The sequence below is a fragment of the Balaenoptera borealis genome (genome assembly GCF_965194805.1).
Source record: "Balaenoptera borealis genome assembly, chromosome: 14".
NCBI lineage: Eukaryota > Metazoa > Chordata > Mammalia > Artiodactyla > Balaenopteridae > Balaenoptera > Balaenoptera borealis.
Window position 1 is genome coordinate 64,186,060 of NC_138875.1, and position 23,148 is coordinate 64,209,207.

At 63.9% G+C, this 23,148-nt stretch overlaps 2 protein-coding genes across 4 annotated transcripts; both read right to left on the reverse strand.

The window, feature by feature from the left end:
* Positions 1–6,204: 6,204 nt before the first annotated feature.
* Positions 6,205–7,416, reverse strand: GP1BB (glycoprotein Ib platelet subunit beta). Its single transcript, XM_082354956.1, has 2 exons — positions 7,286–7,416; positions 6,205–7,050 (listed from the first exon to the last, which is right to left on the reverse strand). Exons 1-2 carry the CDS (start codon positions 7,293–7,295, stop codon positions 6,443–6,445), a joined length of 618 nt encoding a protein of 205 aa, XP_082211082.1. The 5' UTR covers positions 7,296–7,416; the 3' UTR covers positions 6,205–6,442.
* Positions 7,417–7,541: 125 nt separating this feature from the next.
* On the reverse strand, positions 7,542–15,760 carry SEPTIN5 (septin 5). 3 transcript variants are annotated; one of them, XM_082354947.1, is made up of 12 exons: positions 15,628–15,760; positions 15,474–15,484; positions 11,153–11,249; positions 10,961–11,047; positions 10,600–10,723; positions 10,387–10,521; positions 10,157–10,274; positions 9,967–10,068; positions 9,074–9,170; positions 8,854–8,989; positions 8,634–8,736; positions 7,542–8,520 (listed from the first exon to the last, which is right to left on the reverse strand). In XM_082354947.1, exons 1-12 carry the CDS (start codon positions 15,668–15,670, stop codon positions 8,464–8,466), a joined length of 1,110 nt encoding a protein of 369 aa, XP_082211073.1. In that variant the 5' UTR covers positions 15,671–15,760; the 3' UTR covers positions 7,542–8,463. The 3 variants fall into 3 exon arrangements, with proteins under 3 accessions (XP_082211073.1, XP_082211072.1, XP_082211071.1); XM_082354946.1 differs by lacking the exons at positions 15,474–15,484; positions 15,628–15,760 and adding an exon at positions 11,856–14,698; XM_082354945.1 differs by lacking the exons at positions 15,474–15,484; positions 15,628–15,760 and adding an exon at positions 11,856–14,702 and having other exon boundaries at positions 10,961–11,249.
* Between the last annotated feature and the right edge of the window lie 7,388 nt (positions 15,761–23,148).

The window sequence follows — 23,148 nt, forward strand, 5'->3', positions numbered from 1 at the left end:
TGGGGTGGTGCCAGGCTCCGGGCTCCACAGGCACCAACCTCAGTTACCTGCCAGGACCAATCCAGGTACAGTAGCCCAAGCCTGAGATGCAGGTGGGTCTGGGAGCCTCAGGGAGCACTTGGAGAGGACCCGGAGGGCCCAGGGCAGGCTGGGAGACTCAGGAAGGATTTAGGGAGGATTCAGTGGACTCACAACGGCATTGCTGAAGAGGTCTAGGGAACTTCACGGAGTCAAGGCTGCAGGCCAGCCTTAGCCGTTGATGCCCTTTCACCTGTCCCTGGATGATCTGGGGACACAGACATGCTCCAGTCACTCCTGCTGGCCTCGCCACAAAAGGCTCAGGAGTGTGGGCCCCAGGGATTCTGGTGGCAGTGGATCCTCAGCCCAGGGAGAAGGGTCTGACGGATGACCCAGAGGCCACTGTGGCAGAGCCATGTCACCCCAAATAAGGAGAGATGGCACTGACCCCCCTTGCCAGGGGTTCCCACCCCAGGAACCCACAGAGAAGAGACCTGCAGAGCAGAGGCCCCAGATGAGGGGTCTGCAGCAGAAAGACCCATAAAATAGGAACCTCCCCACCAGGGACTCACAAAGAAGTGTCTGCCCAGGTGAGGCATTTAGTGCCAGGAGACCCAGGGCCCCACAAACAGGTCTGCCCCACTTTTCTCATAAAGCTTCCTGAACTGCCCCTCTGTGCGATATCCCTGGATGGCGGCGTCCCCGGGCCCCTGCCTGCTCTGGGTCTGTCGCTGGTGCACCTTTGGTGGGCACAGGGCATGGGTGGGCGTGCTGGGACAGGCAGCTGTCAGGGGCCCTGCCCCTCCCAACCCTGCCCAGACAGAAGCCCTTTCCTCAGTATCTGCAGACGGGCTGGAATTCTTCAAGAGCATCTTTAAATAAACAAAGCACAGAGAAAAGCAAACTCCTCAACACAAACCACATCAAAATAGATTTCCACGTAGAAGCAAGGCCGCCCACGGGGAGCCCTTCAGAGGCCAAGGGCGTACAATTCCCAGGGTGATGCCCACACTGCTGGGACCCCCAGCTCCAAGCTGCAGCCTCCCTTTCAGGGGTGGGCATGCCAGGCCCATCCACACACCTGGGCAGAAGTGGCTGCCATGGGAACCTTCTACTTCCCCTGGGGTCCGTACCCCCACACCATGGGGGCCCATCAGGTAAAGCTTGAAGGATCCCCTTCCAGCCCCTCCCACCTCTGAGGGTTCCTGTGGGGATGGTCCCAGGGTCCTGTGTGATTGGCACAGAGGCAGAGAGAGCAGCACCTGGGCTGGGGGGTGGGGGCCTCTGCTGGGTGGAGGTCTGGGGACGAAGGGCCCTGCACCTCAGCCCTCCCCCATGCAGCTGGCAGCCTCCAGACAGGAGTGCACATGGGTGCACGGGTGGGAGAATAGTTGGGAATGAATGAAGGATTGGACGGCATCCCCCCCTCCCCCAGCACGCTGGGGGGAGGGGGCCCTTGCACCCCCTCCCTCCCACGGGCTGAGCCCAGCGCACCTCCTGCCCCTGCGTTCTCTGGATCCTCCCCTGTGAGGCAGCTCCTGGACATCTCCAGGAGACCCTCCCATTCCCCACCTCCACACACTGGGTCAGTGCTTTTGACATCCCAGGGCTCAGGGGGTTTGTTCTGAGGGTCAAGGGGACCGTCCGCATGACGAGGCCCAGGCCAGCCCCCAGGACACTCAGCACCTCTCTCAGGCACAGAATTCCCAGAGCTCCAAAGATCTTTTGAGACAAGGAAGCCCCTGTCCTCGCCCCTACCACTCTTTGAGACAAGCCAGGAAAGATGTCATGGTGGACGTTTGTGGGTTTCCCTGTGTACAGGTGGCCTTATCTCTGCCACATGGGTCCAGCGGGTTGTCTGCAGGACAGACGCCCAGGGCAGGGATTGCTGAGGCTGGTCCGGCTGGGATTGGGGTCTGGGCCCACCCTGCAGGTCCTGGGAGCATCCTGTGGGCTCTCTCAAGCCTCGCCTGACCCCAGGGGGTGCTCACACCTGTGGCGGGGGCCCACCTGGCCCATCTCTCAGCACCCTTTGTCCAGCTGGCCCTCAGCAGCTGGGGGTGGTGGTGACAGGAAAGCAGGATGGAAGAAGGGACAGATAGCATTTCCCCTGGGGCAGAGGGGACCCCCTGGAGGCTTCACTGGGGAGGACCGCTGACCCCAGTTCCTGCAGGGCCAGCCCAGGGTCTCCTGATAGGACAGGACGTCTCCCTGCAGACATTTCCTGTCTGCGAACAGAGAGAAGAGGGAGGATAGACTGCGCATCCAGTGTAGACAGCACTGGGTGTAGACAGTTCTGGGTTTGTGACTGGGCTGCAGAAAGAGAGAGCTGGAGCAGGGGGATCCCCTAAGGACTGCTAAAGGAGGGAGGGATACAGCTAGGGCCAGGCCCAGTCACCAGGGCCAGTGACCCCAAAGACCCCCCTCAGCCTGGGGGGGAGGGCTTCCCGAGAGCCCCCTGCTGATTTATGGTCCTCCAGGGGGAGGGGAGTCATGGCTGCAAAGTCCTTGCTCCCTCCTCCTCTTCCTCCTTGTTGGGGGTTGGCAGGCTGGGTGGGGTGGCTCTCAGCTGGTTTCCAGATGGGCCTGGTGGAGGGGGGTCTGGGGGTGGGAGGTAAGGGGACCTGGCGGTGTCCTTGGGCGGCTGTAGCTGCCTTTGTCTCTGAGGTTGTCTCTGTCTCTAGGCCTGTCTCTGTCTGCCTCGGGCTCTGTCTCTGTCTCTCGAAGCCCCCCTTCTCCATGGAGGCACCGGTGGGTGGGGGTGGGAGCTGGTGATTTATCACCCGCTGCCTGTCCTCCATCGGAAACGCTGGGGGTGGGCGCAGACTCTGCGCTGAGCTATGGGCCCCCAGGGCCCCGCCACCCACGCCAGTGTTGTTGCTCCGTCTGGGCGGCGCGCCCACCCCCAATCATGGCCAGGGCTTGGCCCCCAGCCCTTCCCAGGGCCTCGTCCGCGTGGGCCCCTCGAGTCCAAGCCCAGCGAGCGGCCGACCCCTCCGCAGGCAGGAGGCGCCCACTGGGGACCCGCACTGCGCCGCCAGGTTGGTTGGGAGGTGGCGGATCCCATGTCCCACTCCCTGGGCATCCGGGAGCCAGTCAGCCTCTCACGGTCCCCTCCACGCGGCCTCGCAGCCCCCATCCGTCCGGTGCACACTGCAGGGACTCAATAAGTGTTTACGGAGCCAAAAAGCGGCGGAGGGCGGAGGGCGGAGGGCTCACCTGGGCAGACTCCCCCGCCCCACTCCCCTCCGGCAGAAGAGGTCCCTTATCTTCCTCGCGACCGGCTGTCAGCGCGTGGCGGGGGAGGCGGGCGCCCCCTCGTTCCCCCTCCCCGCCCCCACGGCCGCGATCTGCGGACCCCGGGGCCCGCCCCCTCCAGCCTGGGCAGGTCCTGCTCTGAGCACCGCTCCCCGGCGAGCCTGGTGTCTCTGCGCCCTGCGCCCCTCCGCCCCAGGCGCCCCGCACAGGCTCTCCTGCAGGTCGCGAGCGCCCTCTGCTGCCGGGCTGGGGTCGTGCGACCGGGGAGGACGAGACACAGGCATCAGCCCCTTTCAGGGATGAAAACACCGAGGCTCCCCGCGCAGGTCAGGGTTTTGTCTGCCTGGGCCGCTGTCTGGCCCGGCCGGGTCTCCCTCTATGCAATCCCTCGGTTGTCGTTCACTAGCCAGGATGTGGTTTGAGTCCCGGGGCAGCCTTAGGGTCCTGCACCACGTGTCTGGGCAGGGCAGGGCCAGGACGCGCCCTGCTGAGGACATGTTGAATGGAGGCCTTGAATAGTTAGGACAGAGAGCAGGAAGGTCATGCCTGCCCTGGGAAGGGCTGGGCCTTGATCTAAGGCTGGGGGTCCTGGGAGCCACACCACTGGCCACCCCCCTACCCCCCGGGAAGCTGGGGGGCCAGTCTGTGGTCGGAGGATCCTGGGGCTGCAGGGCAGGGGGCCCTGAATCAGCCAGCCTGGGGGCTGCAGGTATGAGGGGCTGGCAGAGCTCTGAGTGGACCCTGACCTGTTCCTATCTGGAAGGAGTCTGAGGCCCCAGAGGGGACCAGCCTATCAGTGGGGAAGGGACCCTGGGGCAGGTGTGTCATCCATGAGATGGAGGACAGTGCTGGAGGGAGGGGCACCATAGGCCCTGGAGCTGGGGGAGGGGTGTCCACTCCCCATCCGTGCACAGGGCCATTCATTCAGGGTCCCTGAGCTGGGACTGTTCCAATTCCCCACACTCTGGAGGCTGAGGCCCCAGGGTTAGTGTGTGGAGGGTCAGCTTAGGGTCAGGATTGGGACTGGGGGCTCCAAGCAGGCTGGGCCAGGTCAGCCAGCGAGTCCAGGCCGGCATCCCCCTGTGGTCAGTACCTTGGCCGGAGCGCATCAAAATCATGGAGAACTGGCAAGAGGGAGGGGCAAGCCTGGAGAAACCACGTGGCGCCACTGCCCCGTTGTCCGAGTGGGAAGTTCTTCCTTAAGTTTGACCACACTGTGATGCCAGCCTTTTCCCTCTTTCGAAGAAGCTCCAGTCTTCTGCATCTCCTGGCCCTCGGGGCCCTCATGCCCACCCTCTCAGCAGGACACTGGCCGTGGAGCTGGGCTCCTGCTCACCACTTCTCACAGCTCCTGCTGGGACCTTGTCCCATGGCCCAGGGGGGCCTCCTTCTCTTAGCTTGGGGTCACCTAGGACCCCAAGGCCACTTTCTCTGGGACCTGCATTTGCCCCCCAAAGGCCTCAGTGAGGAGGAGAGTGGGTCGCAGGGGCCTGGTTTCAGCTCTGCTCCCAGTGCAGCCATGGAGAAAGCTCTGGGGCCCAGCAGAGAGACCCTCCTCTGGGATTTGGTTTCCTCTTCTAGAAAGTAGGGGTGACACCCCCTTCCTGTACCACATTGGGGCTGAATTTAGGGGGTGGCCTGTGGACCTTGCTCTGACAATGACTATTACCTCTGATCCCCACCAGGGGCTCTGGGACACTCCCTGGGGGAGGTAGGGTGGCAGTTTATTTGTACAAAAGGGGCCGCTGTCCCAGATGTGGTGATAAGGCTGGATGGACGGCCAGACAGTCAACTGCAGCCCACAATGGGCCGGATGCCATGCACCTGCCCACAAAGGAGGGGGTGGCTCCTGCCTCACGTCCCACCGGCAGCCCCGAGATAGCATCAGCCTGACCGGAGGGCCATCTGTCTTGTCCCACAAAGGCCAGGACAAAGGCCGTGTCAGTGGCAGCCTCCCCGACCCGGTCAGCGGAGCCGGGGGCCTTCCTGTGCCAGGCAGCTGGGGCTCAGGCCCGAGGCTCCTTGTCAGGGTCCTGTTTGGGGTGAACAGCAAGCAGCCTTCATTGTTCACAGGGCCAGACAGGTGGGGGCCACAACTAGGACGGGAGCAGGACCCCAAAAGTGGGAAATGCATCAGCCCCTCTTTGGGTCCGCCAGGCCCTCATTAGCAGCCTGAGCCTCACTGGGACACCCACAGAGGATTCCCAGGCCCTGGTGGCTCAGCCTGGATCCAGGGCTGGGACGGAGAGACAGGGACTGAGAAACAGTCAGAGGTGCCTTCCTGCAGGAGGCGGCGGCCAGGTGGAGGACACGATTCAGAGACCCTGCAACCCCAGGTGCCTCCTCACCCCTGCAGGGAACTTACGTGGACCCCAGCTCACAACGCTTGCCCCCTCCTCACCTGCCCTCCAGAGCTTCTCGCTCAGATGGCCAGGAAGCATCTGCTGGGCCACCGACCACCCTCACCATCCCCAGTGCACCCCTGATACCCTGAAAGCTGCCTGTGTGGTGCAGTCACTGCCTTCGGGGAAACCTCACACCCTGGACTGTTCTCAGAGCCACCTGGAAGACCCTCACTGACTCCCGGAAACCGCCACTCTGAGCATCTGCTCTTTCTGGCAACTACACTTCCTGTGGGGTCCTCACCGTCCCCACACTGTCCTGTCCAGTGTCCTCACTGTCCACTGTCCTCACTGTCCCCTGTGTCCTCACTCCCACCAGTGTGGGCACTGTACTTCCAGCTCTTCTGTGCCTTCTCACTAGAACTTCTGGGACAGTCGGTAGCAGGTGAGTTCACTCCCAGACCTTGTGCACACCAGAAGGTGATTTTGGGTGTATGAACATGCGATGTGTCCCCTTGAATCATCCCCGGAGCTCTTTCTGGGTTTGAGGGGGGGGGGATTCCGAGTCGCACGGTGCAGAGATCGGTCGGATGGGGAGCAGGGTTTATTCGCACTGGAGATGGCGTGGGGGCCTCGACTGGTCTGGGCAGCGGCTCGCCCCGGGCCCGCCTCGGCATCCAGGTCCAGGGGGTGCGTGCGTGTCGCCAGCGGTGCGCGCGCAGCAGCGGGGCCCCTGCGCGCGGCCGCGGGGGGGCGCGTCTGGGAGATCGTGTGGGCGGAGGACGCGCCCGGAGCGGGGGCGGTCAGTGGGCCGGCCGCATGGCTCAGCGCCAGTCGCTCGGCTCGGGGGTCGCGGGCTCCGCCGCCAGCGGGGTAGTCAGCGGCCACCGGCGTGCGGCGCGGGCGCGCAGCCTCCGCAGGCGGCACAGCAGCAGCGCCAGCAGCAGCGCGTGCAGCAGCCCGAGGCAGAGTAGCAGGAGCTGCGCCGCCAGCGCCCCGCGGCAGAGCGCGCCAGGCGGGCAGGCGGCGCGCAGCTCCTCCTCCGCCAGGTAGGACAGCAGGCGGCCCCGTAGCGCGGGGGGCGCGGCGCAGTGCAGGTCGCGGTAGGGCTCGCGCTCCAGCCGGCCGGCCAGCCAGGCGCGCAGCGGCACCAGGTGGCAGTCGCAGCGCCAGGGGTTGGCGCCCAGGTGCACGGCACGCAGCACCGACAGCGCGTCCAGCAGCCCCGGTGGCAACGCCGTCAGGTTGTTGCCCGTCAGCACCAGTTCGGTCGTGTCCGGCGGGAAGGCGGCCGGCAGCGAAGCCCACGTCAGCCCGCGGCGCCCGCAGTCCACGCGCGTCCCCGCGCAGCGACATGGGGCTGGGCAGCCAGCGGCCGGGCGGCCCGGCGGCGCGAGCAGCAGAAGCATTAGGCTCAGCGCCCCGCGCGGCCCTGGAAGGGAAGCGCCGCGGTGAGCCCGGCCCTTGGGGCTCCTGGGCGGGGTACCGGGGCACCCGCGTGCCCCCCACCACCCGCGAGCCTCTCCACCCCGACAGCCCGGCACACCGGCTGGAAGTGCCCTCTAAGTCTGACCCAAACCTCTCCCGACTACAGCCCAGAGGACTAAGCACCTCCCCACCGGACTCTACTCAGGGAGCGGCCTGGCCCGGGCAGACCCCAGACTCACCGGAGCCCATGGCGAGAGGACAGCGGCCCAGCTAGCTCTGGAGCGCCAGGCAGCAGCCGCAGAACCGGGCGATAAAGCCGCCCCGCCCCTGCCAGGCCCCAGCGCACCCGCCAAACCGACCACAGCCCGGTCACCCTTCAGAAATAACCCGGAGGCCAAGCCGGCAGCGCAGATAGAGGGCTATCGCCAGGCTGCCGGCCGACCGGGCTTCCGCCCCACTCGCTCCCAGGGGCGCACGGAGCACTCGGACACCCTCTTTGACGTTCACCAACATTGTTCTCCTGTCACCAGGACAGGACGCAGCATTCACAACTGAACAAACTGGAGAATGGAGCTTGGGGGCAGGGATCATGCGGGTGGAGGGATGGGGGACCAAGGGCTCAGGAACCCGGGGCAACAGTGCTGCTGGGGGGAACAGGCCTCCAGAGACCAACAGGGAAGGGTGGTCCAGGGATGGGGGTTGCCAGTTTGCCCACCACCCACTGCTCCTGGAGCCAGGCCATGGCCATGGGGGAGGGGCGTAGGCATTCACAAGCATCCCAGCCCCATTATTCCTCCCCAGCAGCCAGCTGGCCTCCTAAGGTCTGGAGGGATCCTAATTGCTTCGGCTGTCCAACCTGCCCGCTGAGCTACCTGGTGAGTGGGTGAGGATGTAAGAAGGACCTGGCCCACCTCAGCACAAAGTGAGGGCTCCCAGGTTCACTCTGCAGCACTGGGCAGGGAATAGGCCCAGGATCCTGCGGATCTGCTCCCCTATTCTGCCTTGGTTTACCCGCCCATCTGAGTAGGGCCTGGAATCTAAGTGCTGTGACCTTCTGGGTTCGGGGGAGATCTCAGAAGTCGCCACCCAACTTAGCTCCTGCTCCCCCAAGGCCAGAGAGGGCTGGTTGTGGGGGCCATTGTCCAGGCCCCTTGGAAGCAGATACAAATGAGGGGAGGGGCTGATGCTGAGAATAAATTAGGGTTGGCTGGGGGCTGCGACCCCGCGTCTCTGGGTCAGTTCAGGAACAGTAGGGAAAAGTCCAGGTCTGGGCCACTCTGGAATTGGGGTTGTGTCCAGGCCTGTTGGCGATCCAGACGAATCCGGGGTCGAGTCCAGGCCAGTCGGGGTCCAGGGGTGGGAAGGGCCAGCCTGGAAACTGGCAGTATATCCATGGCAAAGTGGGGCTGTGGTGGGGTCACTGGTCCTGCATTTGCTGCTTCATTTTCTGCAGCATCTCCTGCATGCGCCTTAGCTAGGGGGCGGGGCAGGAACAACGGAGGGCGGGGTGAGAAGTGTGATGGGACTGGGACGGGCCTGGCCCTGTCCCCACCCCCAGCCCCTGCTCCTCCCCTGCTGCCTACCAACCTCCTCATCTTTCATCCTGATGAGCTTCTCCGTCTCAGCATCGGGGGTTGGCAGTGGCAGGATGGGGATGGGGCTCTCCATGCGGCTGTCCTGCGTCAGTTTGCTGCAGGGTGGACACCAGGGATAAGCTGCTGGGGGTTGGGCTGACCCTCGATACCCTGTGGCTCCCACACCTCTGGGTGGGGGTCGGGGCAGGTCCGAGGGCGGGTGGGTCACACACCTGGTCATCTGCTGGATGCAATGCGCTCGGTAGTTCTCGTAATGCACGTCGCACGTCACGTCCTTGAGGTCATGCATGTGTGTACGGATGAGCATGTTGCGAAGCTTCACGAAGTCGCAGTGTGCCTGGTTCTCCACTGTGGGCAGGGGCAGGCGGTGGGTGAGGCACCAGCCCAGGGGAGCCTTCCCACCCAAATGCTGTGCCCCAGGCCTCGACTCACCCTCCACGATCCCCCAGGGGTACAGACGCCCCCGGACCCGCTGCCCCTTGGCCTCCACCACCGTGTTGCTGCCGATAACAGCGAAGGGTGCGCTCTCCTGGGGGGGCAGGTGCAAGGGCTCACTCCCAGTTAGCATGGGTGTGGGGTCAGTGGTGGGAGAGGGGCATGGGCACTAGGCGCCTGGTCTGCCCCTCCAGAATCACCATCAACAACCTCTCCCCAAAGAGACCCTGTTGTCCCCACCTCTGGCCTCTCTGTTGCCAGCTGAAGCCAGAACTGGTGCAGCTTACACCTTAGGGCTTTTGCTGGGCCGTGCCCATCAGATGTACCCCCCCTCCTGATACCCCTCCCCACCAACAGCCACTCCATCTAGTGCCTCCCCATTCCTTTCCCAGGGCAGAGCCCATGCCTCCTGTTAGTGATACCCCTGCTGACTTCGGGGTGAAAGGTCCACCCTGCTCCTGGCTCGGTGGCCACCTGTCCCCAGCTTGGGCTTGCCATCGCCACTCTAACCCCTGGGGCACTCAAAGCCACCCCCACCCCCGGAGCTCAGAATTCTGGGAGCCAGGACATGCACAGGCCTGGGGCCATTGGACCAGGCCCTTCTGCGGGTGAAGCATGGTGAGGGGGCTGAGCGAAGGGCCAGGGTGGGGGCCTGGCCAGTGGTTGTGCCTTTAGGTCCTGGCAAGCATTCCATGACCTATTAACTACATGGGGACCCAACTACACAAGCCAGCGGGGGACCTGGGCCACCCTAGCCCCAGCCCCAGGTGAAGACTCTATGGCCTGGACGAAAGACTCCTGCCCCCCAGATCAGACCTGGGCCCTGGCCCTCCTCCCGACCTGGTGTAAAGTGGCCTCTGGGTCCCCTACCCCCAGTGCTGCAGCCTCACCTTCAGTTCCCGGTCCTGCTGCTTGAAGTCCTCGTCCTCGTCCGAGTCACACTCAGGAAACTGGTACACGTGGATCCCAAACTTGTCGATCTCCTCCCGGATCTGCGGCAGGCAAGGGCCATCAGGTGAGGGGCTGGTGCCCTTGGCCCCACCAGAGTCCCGGCTGCGCCCCGCGGCCGCACAGGCTCACCCGCTCCTTCAGCTTCCGGATCTCACCGGGGACAAGACAGTCGGCTTTGGCGATGAGGGGCACGATGTTCACCTTCTCGTGCAAGGCTTTCATGAAGCCCACGTCCACGGGCCGCAGCCTGTGGAGAGCAGCCGGGGCGAGGGGCGAGGGGCTCATGGGGTGGGGGTGGTGGGAGGGGGCGCCGCAGGGATGGGCAGGACCCGCACCCCTGGCCCGGGGCAGCCACCTACCCGTGCCCAAAAGGGGAAATGAAGTACAAGCAGCAGTGCACACGGTTGTCCTGGATGTTCTTGCGGTTGAGGCCACTCTCGTCCCGGAAATACTGCTCAAACTGCTGGTCCACGTAGTCGGTGATGGGCTTCCAGCTGAGGGCAGGGGGCACATGAGGCCAGGCTGGTGGCTGGTGGCCGGGGGCCAGGGCAGACCGGGCAGGCCTTCCTCACCACTCAGAGTTGTTGACGGCATCCCCGAAGCCTGGCGTGTCCACAATGGTGAGCTTCAGCTTGACCCCCTTCTCCTCAATGTCCACCGTGTGCTTCAGGATCTCGACCGTCTGGCTGATGCGCTCTGTGGCAGGGCGGGTGGGAGGATGGTTTGGAACAGCCTCTGCGACCCTCACTCCCACCCCGGGCAGCCCAAACCCTCGTTCTCATCCCTGGCTATGTGGCCCGGCGGTGATCTGGACCCTGAACGGGAGACCCATGCTTCGGGGACAGAGGAGCAGGCTGGACCTGGAAGGAGCCCTCGGAGAGGTCACCCAGCAGGAGATGGTGGCAGCGCCAGGGCCGCGTGGGGCCCACTCACCCTCAGCACTGAGCAGCTTCCGCTCCTTGTACAAGTCAGTCAGGAAGAGGCTGTGTACCAGTGTGGACTTCCCCAGGCCCGACTCCCCTGCCCACAGGTGCAGTGAGAAAGTCGGGTCAGGTCCCAGGCCCCAGCCCACACAGAGCCTGGCTGCCAGTGCCCCCCGCCCGCCCTGGAGGCCGGCCCACTCACCCGCCACCATGAGCGTGAAGTCGAAGCCCTTCTTCACAGACTTGCGGTGCACCTGATTGGGCAGTGTGGCGAAGCCCACGTACTGCTTGTCGATGTCCTGGCGGGGGCGGGGGGGTCAGGGGCACGCTGGGGTTCCTGGGGCAGCCCAGTGCCTTGGCCCCTACCCAGCTCAGGCCAGGGGGCAGCAGGGCAGGGTCCCCAGGAAGGGGGCATCTCAATGGCAGAAGTGGGTGAGGGCCTGTGGGCAAAGGCCCTGGAGGTGGAAGGCAGGTGGGGGTGGAGCGTGGAGGCGCCCACGAGGGCTTCGCAGGGACTGAGATGGAGTCTGTGTGCGTGTGGAAGGGAGTGGTAGGCACAGCGGGCAAGGCGGTGTCCCCCCTTGGGTGGTGGGCAGAGGGCACCAGGACCCAGACCCCTCAGACACGCCCAAGGCCCTCAGAGACTGGAGAAGCCCCCACCTCAATACTCACCCCTCCCGAGTGTAAGGGGTGGGAGGCCCCGTCTGGCCCCGATCCAGCCGCGGGGGTGGCTGGCTGCCGCGACGGCGGAGCAGGGGCTATTTATAGACAGCGGCGCCCAGCCTCCCGCGGCCTCTGGCGCCCACCCCAGGACCCCGGCCCTGCAGCCCCTGTCAAATCCCCAGTCCGTGCGCGAGGGGCGGGCGCACAGCTGACCCACCTTCCGCTCCCCTCTCCACACACACCTTGAGCCGCCTCTGGGCCTGGGTCCGCGGCGACAGCAGCTGCTCCACCAGGCGGTCCTGGGGTGCCGCCAGCGAGTCCATCGCAGCGACCCCGGGACCTTGCCCGCTGCGCTGGGGCCCAGAGTGCGTCAGGCCCACCCGGCGTCAGCCATGCGCCAGGGGCTTGCGCCCTGTGCGGCCCCGAGGCCCTGTTCTCGCCCCCGGGTTATAGGTTACGGGTTACGGACGCGGGAACCGAAGCCCGGAGGGGCGGCGCTCACGCGATGCCGGGACCCCGAGGCCACCAAGCCGCTCGTCCGGCCCCAGGCGGGCCTGCCCCTGGCACAGGCGGGCCCTCGCGCCGGAGAGGAGCGCGCGGTCTCCGGGAGACAGTCGCCTGGAAATTGGGCCGCGCGGGCGGAGCCACGGAGCGGAGGAGGGCAGGGCCCAGCTCGGCGGGCTGGCGGGCGGCTGCGCGCGGAGCGGCGCGGCTCAGGCCGTCAGTCCAGCGACTGCACAGCCGGGTGGGCGGGGGGCCGGGTCCACGGCCGGGTCTGCGCTGCCGCGTCCCGCCTGCCAGAGGGCGCCCGAGTACGCCCCCATCCACGCGCGCGCCCGCGGGAGCCCGCCCGGTCCCCCTACTCTCCCGCGGCGGTGTCACAGAGGCGCCCCCAGCTACCCACCGACGCACGGCCCGCCCCTCGCGTGTGTGCGCGTGTGTCTGGAGAATTCTCACCGCCGTGGCCGCCGAGAGAAGTGGGGAACCTGCGAGGGCAGAGCCCACCTCCCCACCCAGGCCCGCGGAGGCTTACGCTGGGGGAAGGGAGCGATCAGAGCACTAGATGCCCAACCCCTACCCCCACCTCTGCAAACTTGGAAGCTGTGGCCAGTGAGTAGCTCCACAAACCCGCTGGCCAGCCCTGCGCTGCCACCTCTGCCCCCAGACAGCCGCTGCCAGCAGAGGTAGGGGGTGCTGGAGTGAACCCCTCCCCCTAAGGGGGACACTCCCTCTGAGCTTCCACCTTGCTCTCACAGGACTGGGCAACACAGGGCCTGGAGGGCTCCAGCCAGCTCAGCCCTCACACCTGTGCGGCCACCCCAGGGACCACAGGGGTCTCCTGAGCCCCCAAACCCTTCCTCACTGACCCTGCCCACAGGACCCACCAGAATCTGAACAAGCCAGCACCAGCCCGGTGGCAAGGGAGGCCTGCAAAGGAGCTGAGGATCCAAAGAGACATGCCCCTAGACTGTGCGTCAGTGGGAACGGGAGGCCCCACAGTTCTCCCCCACCTAGGCCCTCCCTTCTTGGCTCCCCGCTTAAGGGGCCTCTGTCCCCCTGTCTAGGCTCGTGCTGCTGCTGTGTGGCCTGGAGGCTGCTGGCACCTGGGGAGGAGGGGTGGGCCCACTGCTGGGAACAGGGAAGCCTTTCATCCGAGAGGAGCGGGGGGGAGCCACAGGCCCCAGCTCCCCAGCCCGCCCCCAGCCCTGGCTCTGAGAAAGCCTCCGCGCTGGCCCCAGCCCTCCACCACGCGGACCTGCGAGGGGCCTTGGGGCTGAGTCCCACCCAGCCTCCACGCCCGGCTCCAATTTAGACATGGCCCCTCGGCCCAGTTCCTGCCCAGACAGGCTGACATCTCGGTCCCAGGGCATCTCCAGGAGGACAGACAGAGCTGGCACCCCACAGCCTGGTGCCTGACGGGCTCGTTGCCCCCAGAAGGCCTCAGTTTCCCCATCGGTAAGGCACAGCCTCAGTGGAGGTCCGGGTCAGGGGGACAAGACCAGCTCCCTGCCTGCCTGCCCCATCTCCTGACTTCGTCCAGATGGGGCCTGGGGATTCCCTGGGGGATCCCCAAGGAAGGGGCCCTTCCTCTCCCTTTCTCTGGCCCCCGAGGCATAACAAATACTCCTCAGGACTTCCCGAGCCACAGACACTGCTGCGCCCACCTCCTCCCCACCTCCTCCTGGTGCCTAACACTCTCGAGGCATTTCCATTCTTAGAATCACCCCAGCCGCCGGAGCCAGTGAAGGCCCCACCACTGCTAGAGATGGGGTGGGAGTTGGGGGAGGGGGCACAGAGGACCACCAGAGCCCTCCGCAGTGTCTGAGATGGGTGGGCACAGAGGGGGCCCACAGAGCTCCCCTGCCCCCTTTCCCAGAGTGCAGAGAGGCTGATGCTCAGTAATACCAACAATGGAACAGCAGAGTTACTGCGGGCTTCCGGCTCCCCCAGACCCACGGGGAGCCTTCCCCAAACACCGGGCTCCCTGGCCCTGCTCCCAGGGGACCCCACACCCCACCCGCATAATGCTCTCTCACTCTGGTCCTGGGAGCAGGGAACAGGTAAGGCTGGTCCTAGCTGAGCTCCAGGAGGGGCAGACAGGCCTGAAGGGGCTCAAGCCTCAGCAGGAGGGTCCCTGAGTGCCCGCAGGCCCAGGAGAAGAGGGGGCTGGTCTCCCAGGCCTTCCCTCTTTCTCTCCCTTGAACAATAGCTTGGTGGCAGTGTGCCCCTGCATCTCCTTCATTGTTTGACCCGCCACGATGGGGAGGCAGCTCTTGGCCCGGGCTCCCGGGGAGCCCCTTGCTGGCAGGGTGAGGTGGTTGCGGCCCCTCCCTGTGAGCCTCACCCGTCCCAGGGTGGGGCGTATCCCTGCTAGGGGCCTGGCACTGGGCAGGAGTGACTCCCAGCTCCCACCCCACCTGCTGGGCCACTCCTGGCCCGCCTGCCGCACCTAGGCCAAGACTTTGGGCTCCACCCAGCATCCACCCAGGGTGTGAACCCCCATCCCAGACGAGGGTTGCCAAGGCCACCCTGGTGCCAGAGTTGGGCTCTTCTTTTCTGCCCTAAACATGGCTGAGCTCAAGCCAGAGAGGCCCCCAGCAGGGCTGCCCCAGAACCCCCAGCTTCCCCCGGTTACCCACCCCCCCACGCCCTCTTGGGGTCTCCTAGCTGTTTAAACCTGACCTCAGTTAGGTTCACAGCGAGTGCCCAGGCCAGCCTCCTGTCCGGCCCTCTATTCCTGGAGACTGGGGTCCAAGCCAGCCCTTTGAGAAACCAGTTTGTACCCCCTAGATTTGAAGACTGGTGCTGAGCACCGGGATGACTCAGACCAGGCCCTGGAGGCTCCCAGTCTGGGGAAGAGGCCTGGCCACAGATCAGCCCACTCACATTGGTGTGTGTGGAGAGGAGGCGTAAGATGCAGAGAAGTTGGGTGGGGTGGCCAGAAGCTCCCCTGTGGGGCTGCTCAGGGACTGGCCCTGGCTGGTGGACTCGGACCCCTCCCCCAGCCCGTGGCCTTCCATGCCCATGGCCTCACACAGGACCCCCAGCACACGGCCACGGGCCAGGTCAGCAAGGAGAGGCTGGCGCTGCACCAGTGGGAGAGGGGCACCCGGCCCATCCCCCAACCGGGGAGGAGCGCACGCCATGCCTCGAGGGTCAGGAGCCAGGCCCGGAGGCACTGCGGCCGCTCCTCCCCTCTGCAGCCCCGGGTTGGCGGCACTGCCCAGGCTGACAATCGGTTATCGGTTATCGCGACAGAGCGGGATGACGGCCGGCGGGGGCGGGGTCGCGTTGGGGCGCCGCGGCGTTGGTGGCACAATGGGTGACAGCGGGCCGGGTGAGCGACGGCGCACACGTACCTGCTTGTCCTCTGCGGGGTCGGGTCGGGGGTCGGGTCGGGGTCCGGGCCCGGGCCGGCGGGCAGGGGAGAGACCGAGACACACGGTGAGAGGCGTGCGGGCGGCGGGGACAAAGGAGTGCGCGCGCGCGCGCGCGGGCGGGCGCCGGGCTCACCTGGGGTCGCCAGCTTGCTCTTGTACCGCAGGCCTGTGCTCATGGTGGCCGCCGGGGGAACGTGCGCGCGGGCGGGGCGGCGACGAGCGGAGGCCGAGGCCGGGCTGCAGGGTGACCGGCCCCTCCGCGCCGCCGCCCGCCCCGCCCGCGCTCCCGCCAGCCAATCGGCGCCCGCCGCGCCCACGCGCGACCCTGCGCGGCCAGCGGGGGTGGGGACCCAGGCGCCCCTACAGACCCCGCGCCCGCTGCCTGGGGCGACGCCCTCGCCTCCCGCCGGCCAGGCGCCCGGACACCGCGAGACCCGCTCCGCGCCCACCCCCGTGGCCGCGCCCCCTGCCCACCTCCCCTCCCCGCTGCCGGGCCCCTGCCCACGTACCACGCCCTCCATCCCGTCCCTGCCCACAACCCGCCCCCCTGCCCAGACCCGGGCTGACTCCTCTGCCTTCGTGGGACCCCAGTCCAGGCCTGACCTCTGGCCATCCTTGGTGTGGCCCGCCTGTAAAGCCTGCCCCTGGGGTCTCCCTCCTCATGCCACCCCCCACCCCAACCAACCCCTGGCATGCTCTGCTCACTGAGGTCAGTGGATGCCCCTCCTCACCTCATCAGGATGGACGCCGGAGGCTTTGGCCTGGGGAGTCCTGCTCCTGGCCGTGGCAGGAAAGGTGATGGTCACTGTGCGGAAAGCTTGATGCGTGGCGGGGGCCAGCCCCAGCTCCTCTCCTGCAGCTGCTCGGTGCTGTGCGCGCAGCTCTGCAAGCCCACACACCTGGGCCGTTAGCCGGCCCCCTTTCCAGGATTATTGATGGGGAATGAGCCGCCATCCTGGACAGGACGGGCCCAACCTGAGGCCTGCGCCCCCCATGCCCACCTCGGCACCCTCTGCTCTGCAGACCCAGAGGCAGACCTGCTAGCACCCTGAGAAGGGTTGCAGGGGGCCCCCCAGGGCACTGTGAAGGCGGGGCAGGTCAGGGCCTGCACCCCACTTACAGATGGGAAGCTGAGGACTCACCAGCATGAGTGCCTCTTGTGTCTTCGGTCACTGCCACACTCCCAGGTGCCCTTGGCCTGGACCTCCCCGGAGTACCCCCAGGAGGCACGTCTGGAGCTTTCAGTCCTGCAGAAAGTGACAGTCCGGCCAGTGGTCACCAGCTTCCCAGGTGAGGGAGGGTCCTGTGTGGGAGAAGGCCTGCTGCTCCCTCCACAGGCAGGAAGCCCCGTCCCTCCCTGCCCTCCTGCACCCCTTCCTCCCTCCGCTAGCCTTTGGGCTCCTCCACCTCTGAGCACCAGTACTGGGCAGAGTTGTTTCACCTCTAAGTGAAAAAGCCACGAGAGCAGCACCATCACTCTGTGAAATCCTGGGGCCAGGTTGAGCCCGTTTCCCTTTACCAGACTGCCGCCTGCTCCAGCACTGCGATGTGTGGGGATGGTCCACCGCCCCCACCCCTCACCCAGGCCTTGGGGCCAGATGTGTTTGGAATTCAGAATTTTTGTATATCTCATACATTACATGATACCTCATTGGACCCTGGGGCTGCACCCCGTAATCAGGCACATTAAGATTTTTGTACTGAGGGACTTCCCTGGTGGTTCAGTGGTTAAGACTCTGCACTTCCACTCTGTGCTGGTTTGATCCCTGGTTGGGGAACTAAGGTCCTGCATGCCGCTCTGCACGGCCAAACAATATTAAAAAAAAATTTTTTTTTAAGAATTTTGTACTGAAGCACAACTGTTCACACGAACTGGAATAAATAAAGATCATAGTAAATGTATATCTGTTCAAGGCTGGCTTTGCCACCAAGTTTTGAAAACCTTTGTTTCAGATCTTTTGGGAATTTGGAATTGTGGATAAAGGAGTGGGGCCGGAGGGGACACTTTGAGTGCCAGGCAGGACTTCTGAGCCTTCATCAGCCCTGAGGGGCTCGGTGAGAACCCCATCTCAGGGGACCTGGAGCTTTGCAAAATGGGTCAATCGGGCAGTGAAACATGACAGTTCGACATTTAGCACAGACTGAGCCAGGCAAGCTTGTGCCTGTGGGGACATAGGAGGAGAGACAGGAGCCTGTCCCCAATAGGGCAGATGTGCCCCTGCAAAGTGCCCAACAGCACTGCCCTCCTTGGGTGGGGGAGGGCTCCAGGCAGCCCCCTGTCAGGGGGTTTGAACACGGCCTTGAGGGGACTGGACTGCAGGTCAAGGGCCTAGCTTGGCCAAGTCACGGATTTTAAAACAATCCTGGAGATGGGACCAGAAAGGGTGAGGGGCACCACATAAACAGGGTCTTTTTCATTAAAGTAAGTGTATCCAAAGAAGTGTGTGCATAAGCGCAGTTGGGCTAGAGCCCAGCATCTCAGGTCTGGAGAACCAGCATGGAGCTGATGGAAAGAGGACGGGGAGCCGCTCCCGGAAGCAGACGTCAAGGGCAGGTCTGGGTCAGGCCTCCTGTGAAATCCCTGGGGGTGACTGCGGGCTGCTGGCCAGGAAGGGGGCTGGGCCCGCTTCGAGCCCTGGGGCTGTGGTCACCTACCACTGTGAGTCCAGGGGACAGCCTGGATCCCACCACAGACACCGGGGCTGCCCTGTCTAGTTGGGAGACCTCGGGTGACAGCATCCATGGCTGGACAGGCAAAGTAAGAGCCTGGGCACTGGCCAGCGGATTCAGAGGACGTTATCTCCAGCTCTGCCAGGTGGGACAGCAAAGGGCCTTTTCTGGTTTCTCGAGCCTGGATGCTGCCAACTGACAGCCAAGTGAAACACTTACACATCCCCTGCCCATCAAAGGGCACAACCCTGGGGACGTGTGACTTTGGGAAGGAGCGCGGTGGGTGTGGCCCAGCCATTGCACTTCCCACTTCAGGGCTGTGGTTGGAGGAAAACCCAGCCTCCCTGGTGGGGTCTGAGCCTGCTCCCCCCACAGGAGCAGAAATGCTGGCTGTGGTACAGAGACAAGTAAGGAAGATGTTCCTGGGTGGGAAAAATGCTACTTTTTAATTCATAAGAAAAAGAAGTTAATGAGTGAAAAAATAAGCTACACCCAGAAAAATCTGTTCAACCAACTTGGGCTACAAATAGCTTGACACTTTTCAGAAAAAAACCTCTTTTTAGTTAGGAAATTCTCAAGAGGCTGCATTTAGCCAGTGCCGTATCTCTCTTTCCGTCAGCACAGGCTCGTGGGCATCTGTGGTCACACAGGACAGACAGGAGCTCGTGCCTCCATGTGAACCACGGCGACGGTTCACCGTGACGTGAACACCATGGAGGTGAGCAGTTTGTCCAGGTGACACATGGGTGTCAGGTGGAGCAGGGGCCACTGGTGACAAAGCTCCAGAACAGTCCATCTGAGGCCAAGGACGAGGGCAGAAGCCGAGCTGGATGCAGCTTTGTCATCGACACCCCCTCACGGGGGGCTGGAGGGAAGGGCCTGCGGGTCACGCCAGCCCGAGGAGGTCAGACCACCTCTTTGAAGAAAGGGCCATGACGGGAAGAGAAGAAACACACTGCCCTTCAGAGGGACAAAGAAGGACCTTAGTCAACTCAAAAGGGAGTTAATCCACTGAGAGAAAACTTACTGATGTGCAGTAAGTGACGACCTCGCCCCCATCCCTGCATCCGGACCTGCTCGGAGCCTCAGACTCCACGTGGCTGGGACTGCAGTCCTCGTGGTGATGGCGTGGGGCTCGAGACAGACCTGCACTTCCCAGGACGTGAGGCTCCCAAAACCAGGAGCCTGGAGACAGCCCTCCTGCTCCGACAGCCCTTGGAGAAGCCCCAGCAATGGGGAGGCCCACTCCCCCAGACAAGGCTCAAGGCTGTGATTCCCACAGCCCACCCCAACTGGCCCCAAGGTGGTCCCCTGGGTCGTTCCTGGGAATCTGTGGCCGGGTTTGGGACCAGTGTGCAGAGCAGGCCCAGGTCAAGCTCAGTGTCAGCCCAAGAGGAGGACCTGCTGCTCTGGTAGATGGGAGGTTCTCTGCTCGGGGCCGTGCCCATGGTGAGCACCCCCCATGATCTGCCCCCCACCCCCACCTGCTTGGCCAATTTCCACATCCAGCCCCGCCTGCCACGCTATCCTGGACACTGCTGTGCGGCGTCCACCTGCTTCTGGCTCGGGCACTGTCCCCTCTGAGGCCCCTGCTCCTCAGTGTGTGATGTAGGAGTCATGGGGGAGCCCAGGCCGGGGTCCTGGGGTCCTCCTCTTTCAGGGTAGCTCCTGGTGTGCAGGAAGGTGAGTCACCTTTCCCACCCCCAACTCCACAGGGGGCGAGGGGGCAGGCACAGGGCGCTCTTCCAACCTCGCACCTACACGGCCCTCTCTAGGCAGCCCTGCCACGTGCTGGGAGTGGGCATTGTGCTGGTGCACAGACCAGGAAGCGGGGTTCAGAGCGCAGCGAGAGCAAACAGCTGAATGGGGACTTCCGAGCACAGGCCTCGGCCCACAGAGGGATATGACCTGTCCTGTCAAGCAGCCCCATTCACCCCCTCCGCCTTCCGCCCCTGCCTTTGACCGCTCACGGGCGCTGCTCCCTCACCCCATCCTCCCTAGTTCTGTTGCCCTGGCTCAGCCACCAGGGCACCTGGGCTCCCCTGCTTGCACCTTCTACCCCGCATTGGTGGGTGTGCCCCGTGGCTCTGAGCCTCGGGTGCCCTCTGCCCAGACAGCCCTGCCCAGGGAGCCCTTGGGGGCAGCTGCCTAGAGCACGGGGTTGGGGGGAGACACGTGTATGCAGGGAGGGGCTGAGGAGAACGCTTTCCTTCATCTCTCGTTAGATTGGTGTAACGGGGTCACGACAAGTGAGTTCTCACCTCCGGTGGATGACAGGCCCATCCATCAAAGGGACACACAGTCCAGAGCAGCTGCCCAGCCAGGAGGGCACTGCCAACCCTGCCACAGCGGCCCGTGTGCTGCAGGGGACAGAGCAGGGTTCCAAGGGGGCAGAGCCTTGGTCCACACCACGTTCCCCATTCACTGGGCAGCTGGACAGAGGGACAAAGGACACCTGTGCTCGGCGGCAGTGGGCCAGCCAGGGGACCCAGAGCAGCAGTGGGCGTCCCCTCCCCGGCAAGGGTCGGGGGGACTCCATCCACTCACGATGAGACATGATCCCTGGGAGAGGATGCTCAGTTCAGCGTGACTCAGCAAGTTGGCGCTGCCTGACCGTGTGCCCGTGGCCCTCTGAAGGGATGCACGTGGGAGTGGCCGGGGGATGGCTAGGGCCTCCCTCACTGTATGCTGCACCTCTGACTGTCCTCGGTGCAGTTCTGGGCTTTCAAGAGTGGCAGAGGTGGAGATGGGAAATGGCGCTAACACGGAGATGCTCCCAGAGGTGCTCATGCATTTAAAAATCCCATGGGAGCACACACTTGCGAAAGGCAGTGCACAGTGACCCAGATCCCGAGGCAGCCAGCCAGGCGGCGCCCTCCCCCGTGACCGCCTTTCCACCAGGGAAGGCCGAGTGTTGGGGTTCCAAAGGCTGGCTCCAGCTCCCCACGGCATCCCAGTCCCGTGTCTGTTGTCTGTCATGTGATTGTCAGGCCAGAGACAGGTCAGAAAATCCCTCGGGAGTAAACAGGATGGACTCAGCTGTGGGGAGGGCTCCAGCTCCCCCTGCCCAGCCACAGCACCCGCCCCAAGCACACAGGCATCAGGCCCCGGCCACTCCAGGGAAGGGCAAGGATCCGGGGTTTCAGCTCATTCCCCTCCCCACCCCTGGTTCTGGCTGCAGGCCGCCAGGGGCTCCTCTGCAGAACTCTGCCCACCCGAGGCACACACTCCTGAGACCGTGGGGCTGCTCCAAGGCTGAGGGGAACCACAGTCGGGGTCCCCTCTATGTGGGGGAGCAGCGACAGGAGCCCCTGAGCCTCAAATCACCAGTGGCTCGGAATGGAGGGGGAGGCACCCACTCGGCTGCCAAGCCTAAACGCTTCCAGCCAGCATCCCATCAGGGCTGGGCGAGCATGTTCTGACCAAAGAAGCATCACCAGGGTGCATTTGGGAGCTGGACCTGGGGCCACCCAAAGGGACCACGAGGGAGAAAGGAGTCACTGGGCCTCACTCCCCTCCCTCAAGCTCTTGCCAAAGGCTCATCTTTGCAGCCATGACTCTTCACAAGTGCCCTTGGGTGCCAGCACCTTCTTGGGGAGGGGGGGGGTCCTGCCCCAGGCTCTCACCCCCCAGCTCTCACCTGATGGACAGCTGGGCCTGGTCTCCTAGGCAGGAGGTACCACTGATGGCTAACCCTGTCCTCCCAACAGGCGGAGGGCACCGGGTGGGCAGGACTGTGCCACTCGCCTGCCCCGTGGCTGCTGCCCTGCCCGGCTGCATCACACAGCAGCACAGGTAGAAGGAAGTGGGGGTTCCTCCCTCCTTCCCTGGGTTTCACACTGGGGGGTCAATAGGCCACAGGCCCCCATGAGATGTTGACCCAGGCCTGGAGAGAGGAGAGGCTGGGCCTGAGGGCTGGAGCAGGGTAGGGGTGCCCCAGAAAAGCAGAGAAGGGTGAGGGCATCGTGGGACATTGCTGGGCTGGCCCCCCACTTGCATGGTGCTGGGAGTGGGCCCAGCACACCAGGTCTGGGCCTGGCTGCCAAGACAGCCCCGAAGGCTCTGCCAGACCTCCTGCCCAGGGCCTAGGTCCACAGTTCCCACAACCGACCCGAGTCTAACCAGGGGTCCAACCAGAGCCCCTCTGAGCCCTCGGATGCTGTGGCCCAGCTGTCCTGAGGTCTGGAGCGGGCCTGCCTCAGTTTCCCAGTGCCCAGGGGGACTGTTTTGGCTGCACCTAGTCCTCGAGGTTATTTTGAGAATGAAAAAGAGAGACCATCAACAACAAAAAGACAACTTAATTCAAACAGGGCAAAGAACTTGAACTGATGTTTCTCCCAAGAGGAGCTGGCTGAGGATTCCTGAGACCCACCTCATCCCAGCCTCGCCGCACCTGGTCCGCACGCCCAGCCCCCCATGGGCCTCCCTACACCCAGCCTGGACTTTGGGCCATCTTCAGAGAACCTTCTGGGTGCCACGATACCCTAACTGTCCCTGCTTCGACCACCCTGCCCACCTTTCTTTTTATGGCTCATGCTTTGGGGGTCAAATCTAAGAATCTGTTGCTTAGCCCTAAATCCTAAAGATTTTCTCTTTTTTTCCCTAAAATTTTAGTTTTACATTTTAAATTTAAGTCCATGATTTTATTTTGAGTTAATTTTTATATAAAGTGCAAAATTTAGGTTGAAGTTTTTGTTTATTTGTGAATGTCCACTTGCTCCCACAACATTTGTTGCCTCCCTCCTTGATTGAATTGCTTTTGAACTTTTGTCAAAAATCACCTGGGCATGTGTAGCTATTTCTGGATACTCTACTCTGTATCACTGGCCTAAGTGTCTATCCCTCTGCTACTACCATACAGTTTTAATAACTTTGGCTATAGAATATATATACATACATAGAATGTAAAGAAATCAGGTAGACTGTTTCTTCTCACTTCAGCAAGGTTGCCAAATACAAGGTCAGCATACAAAAATCAATTGTG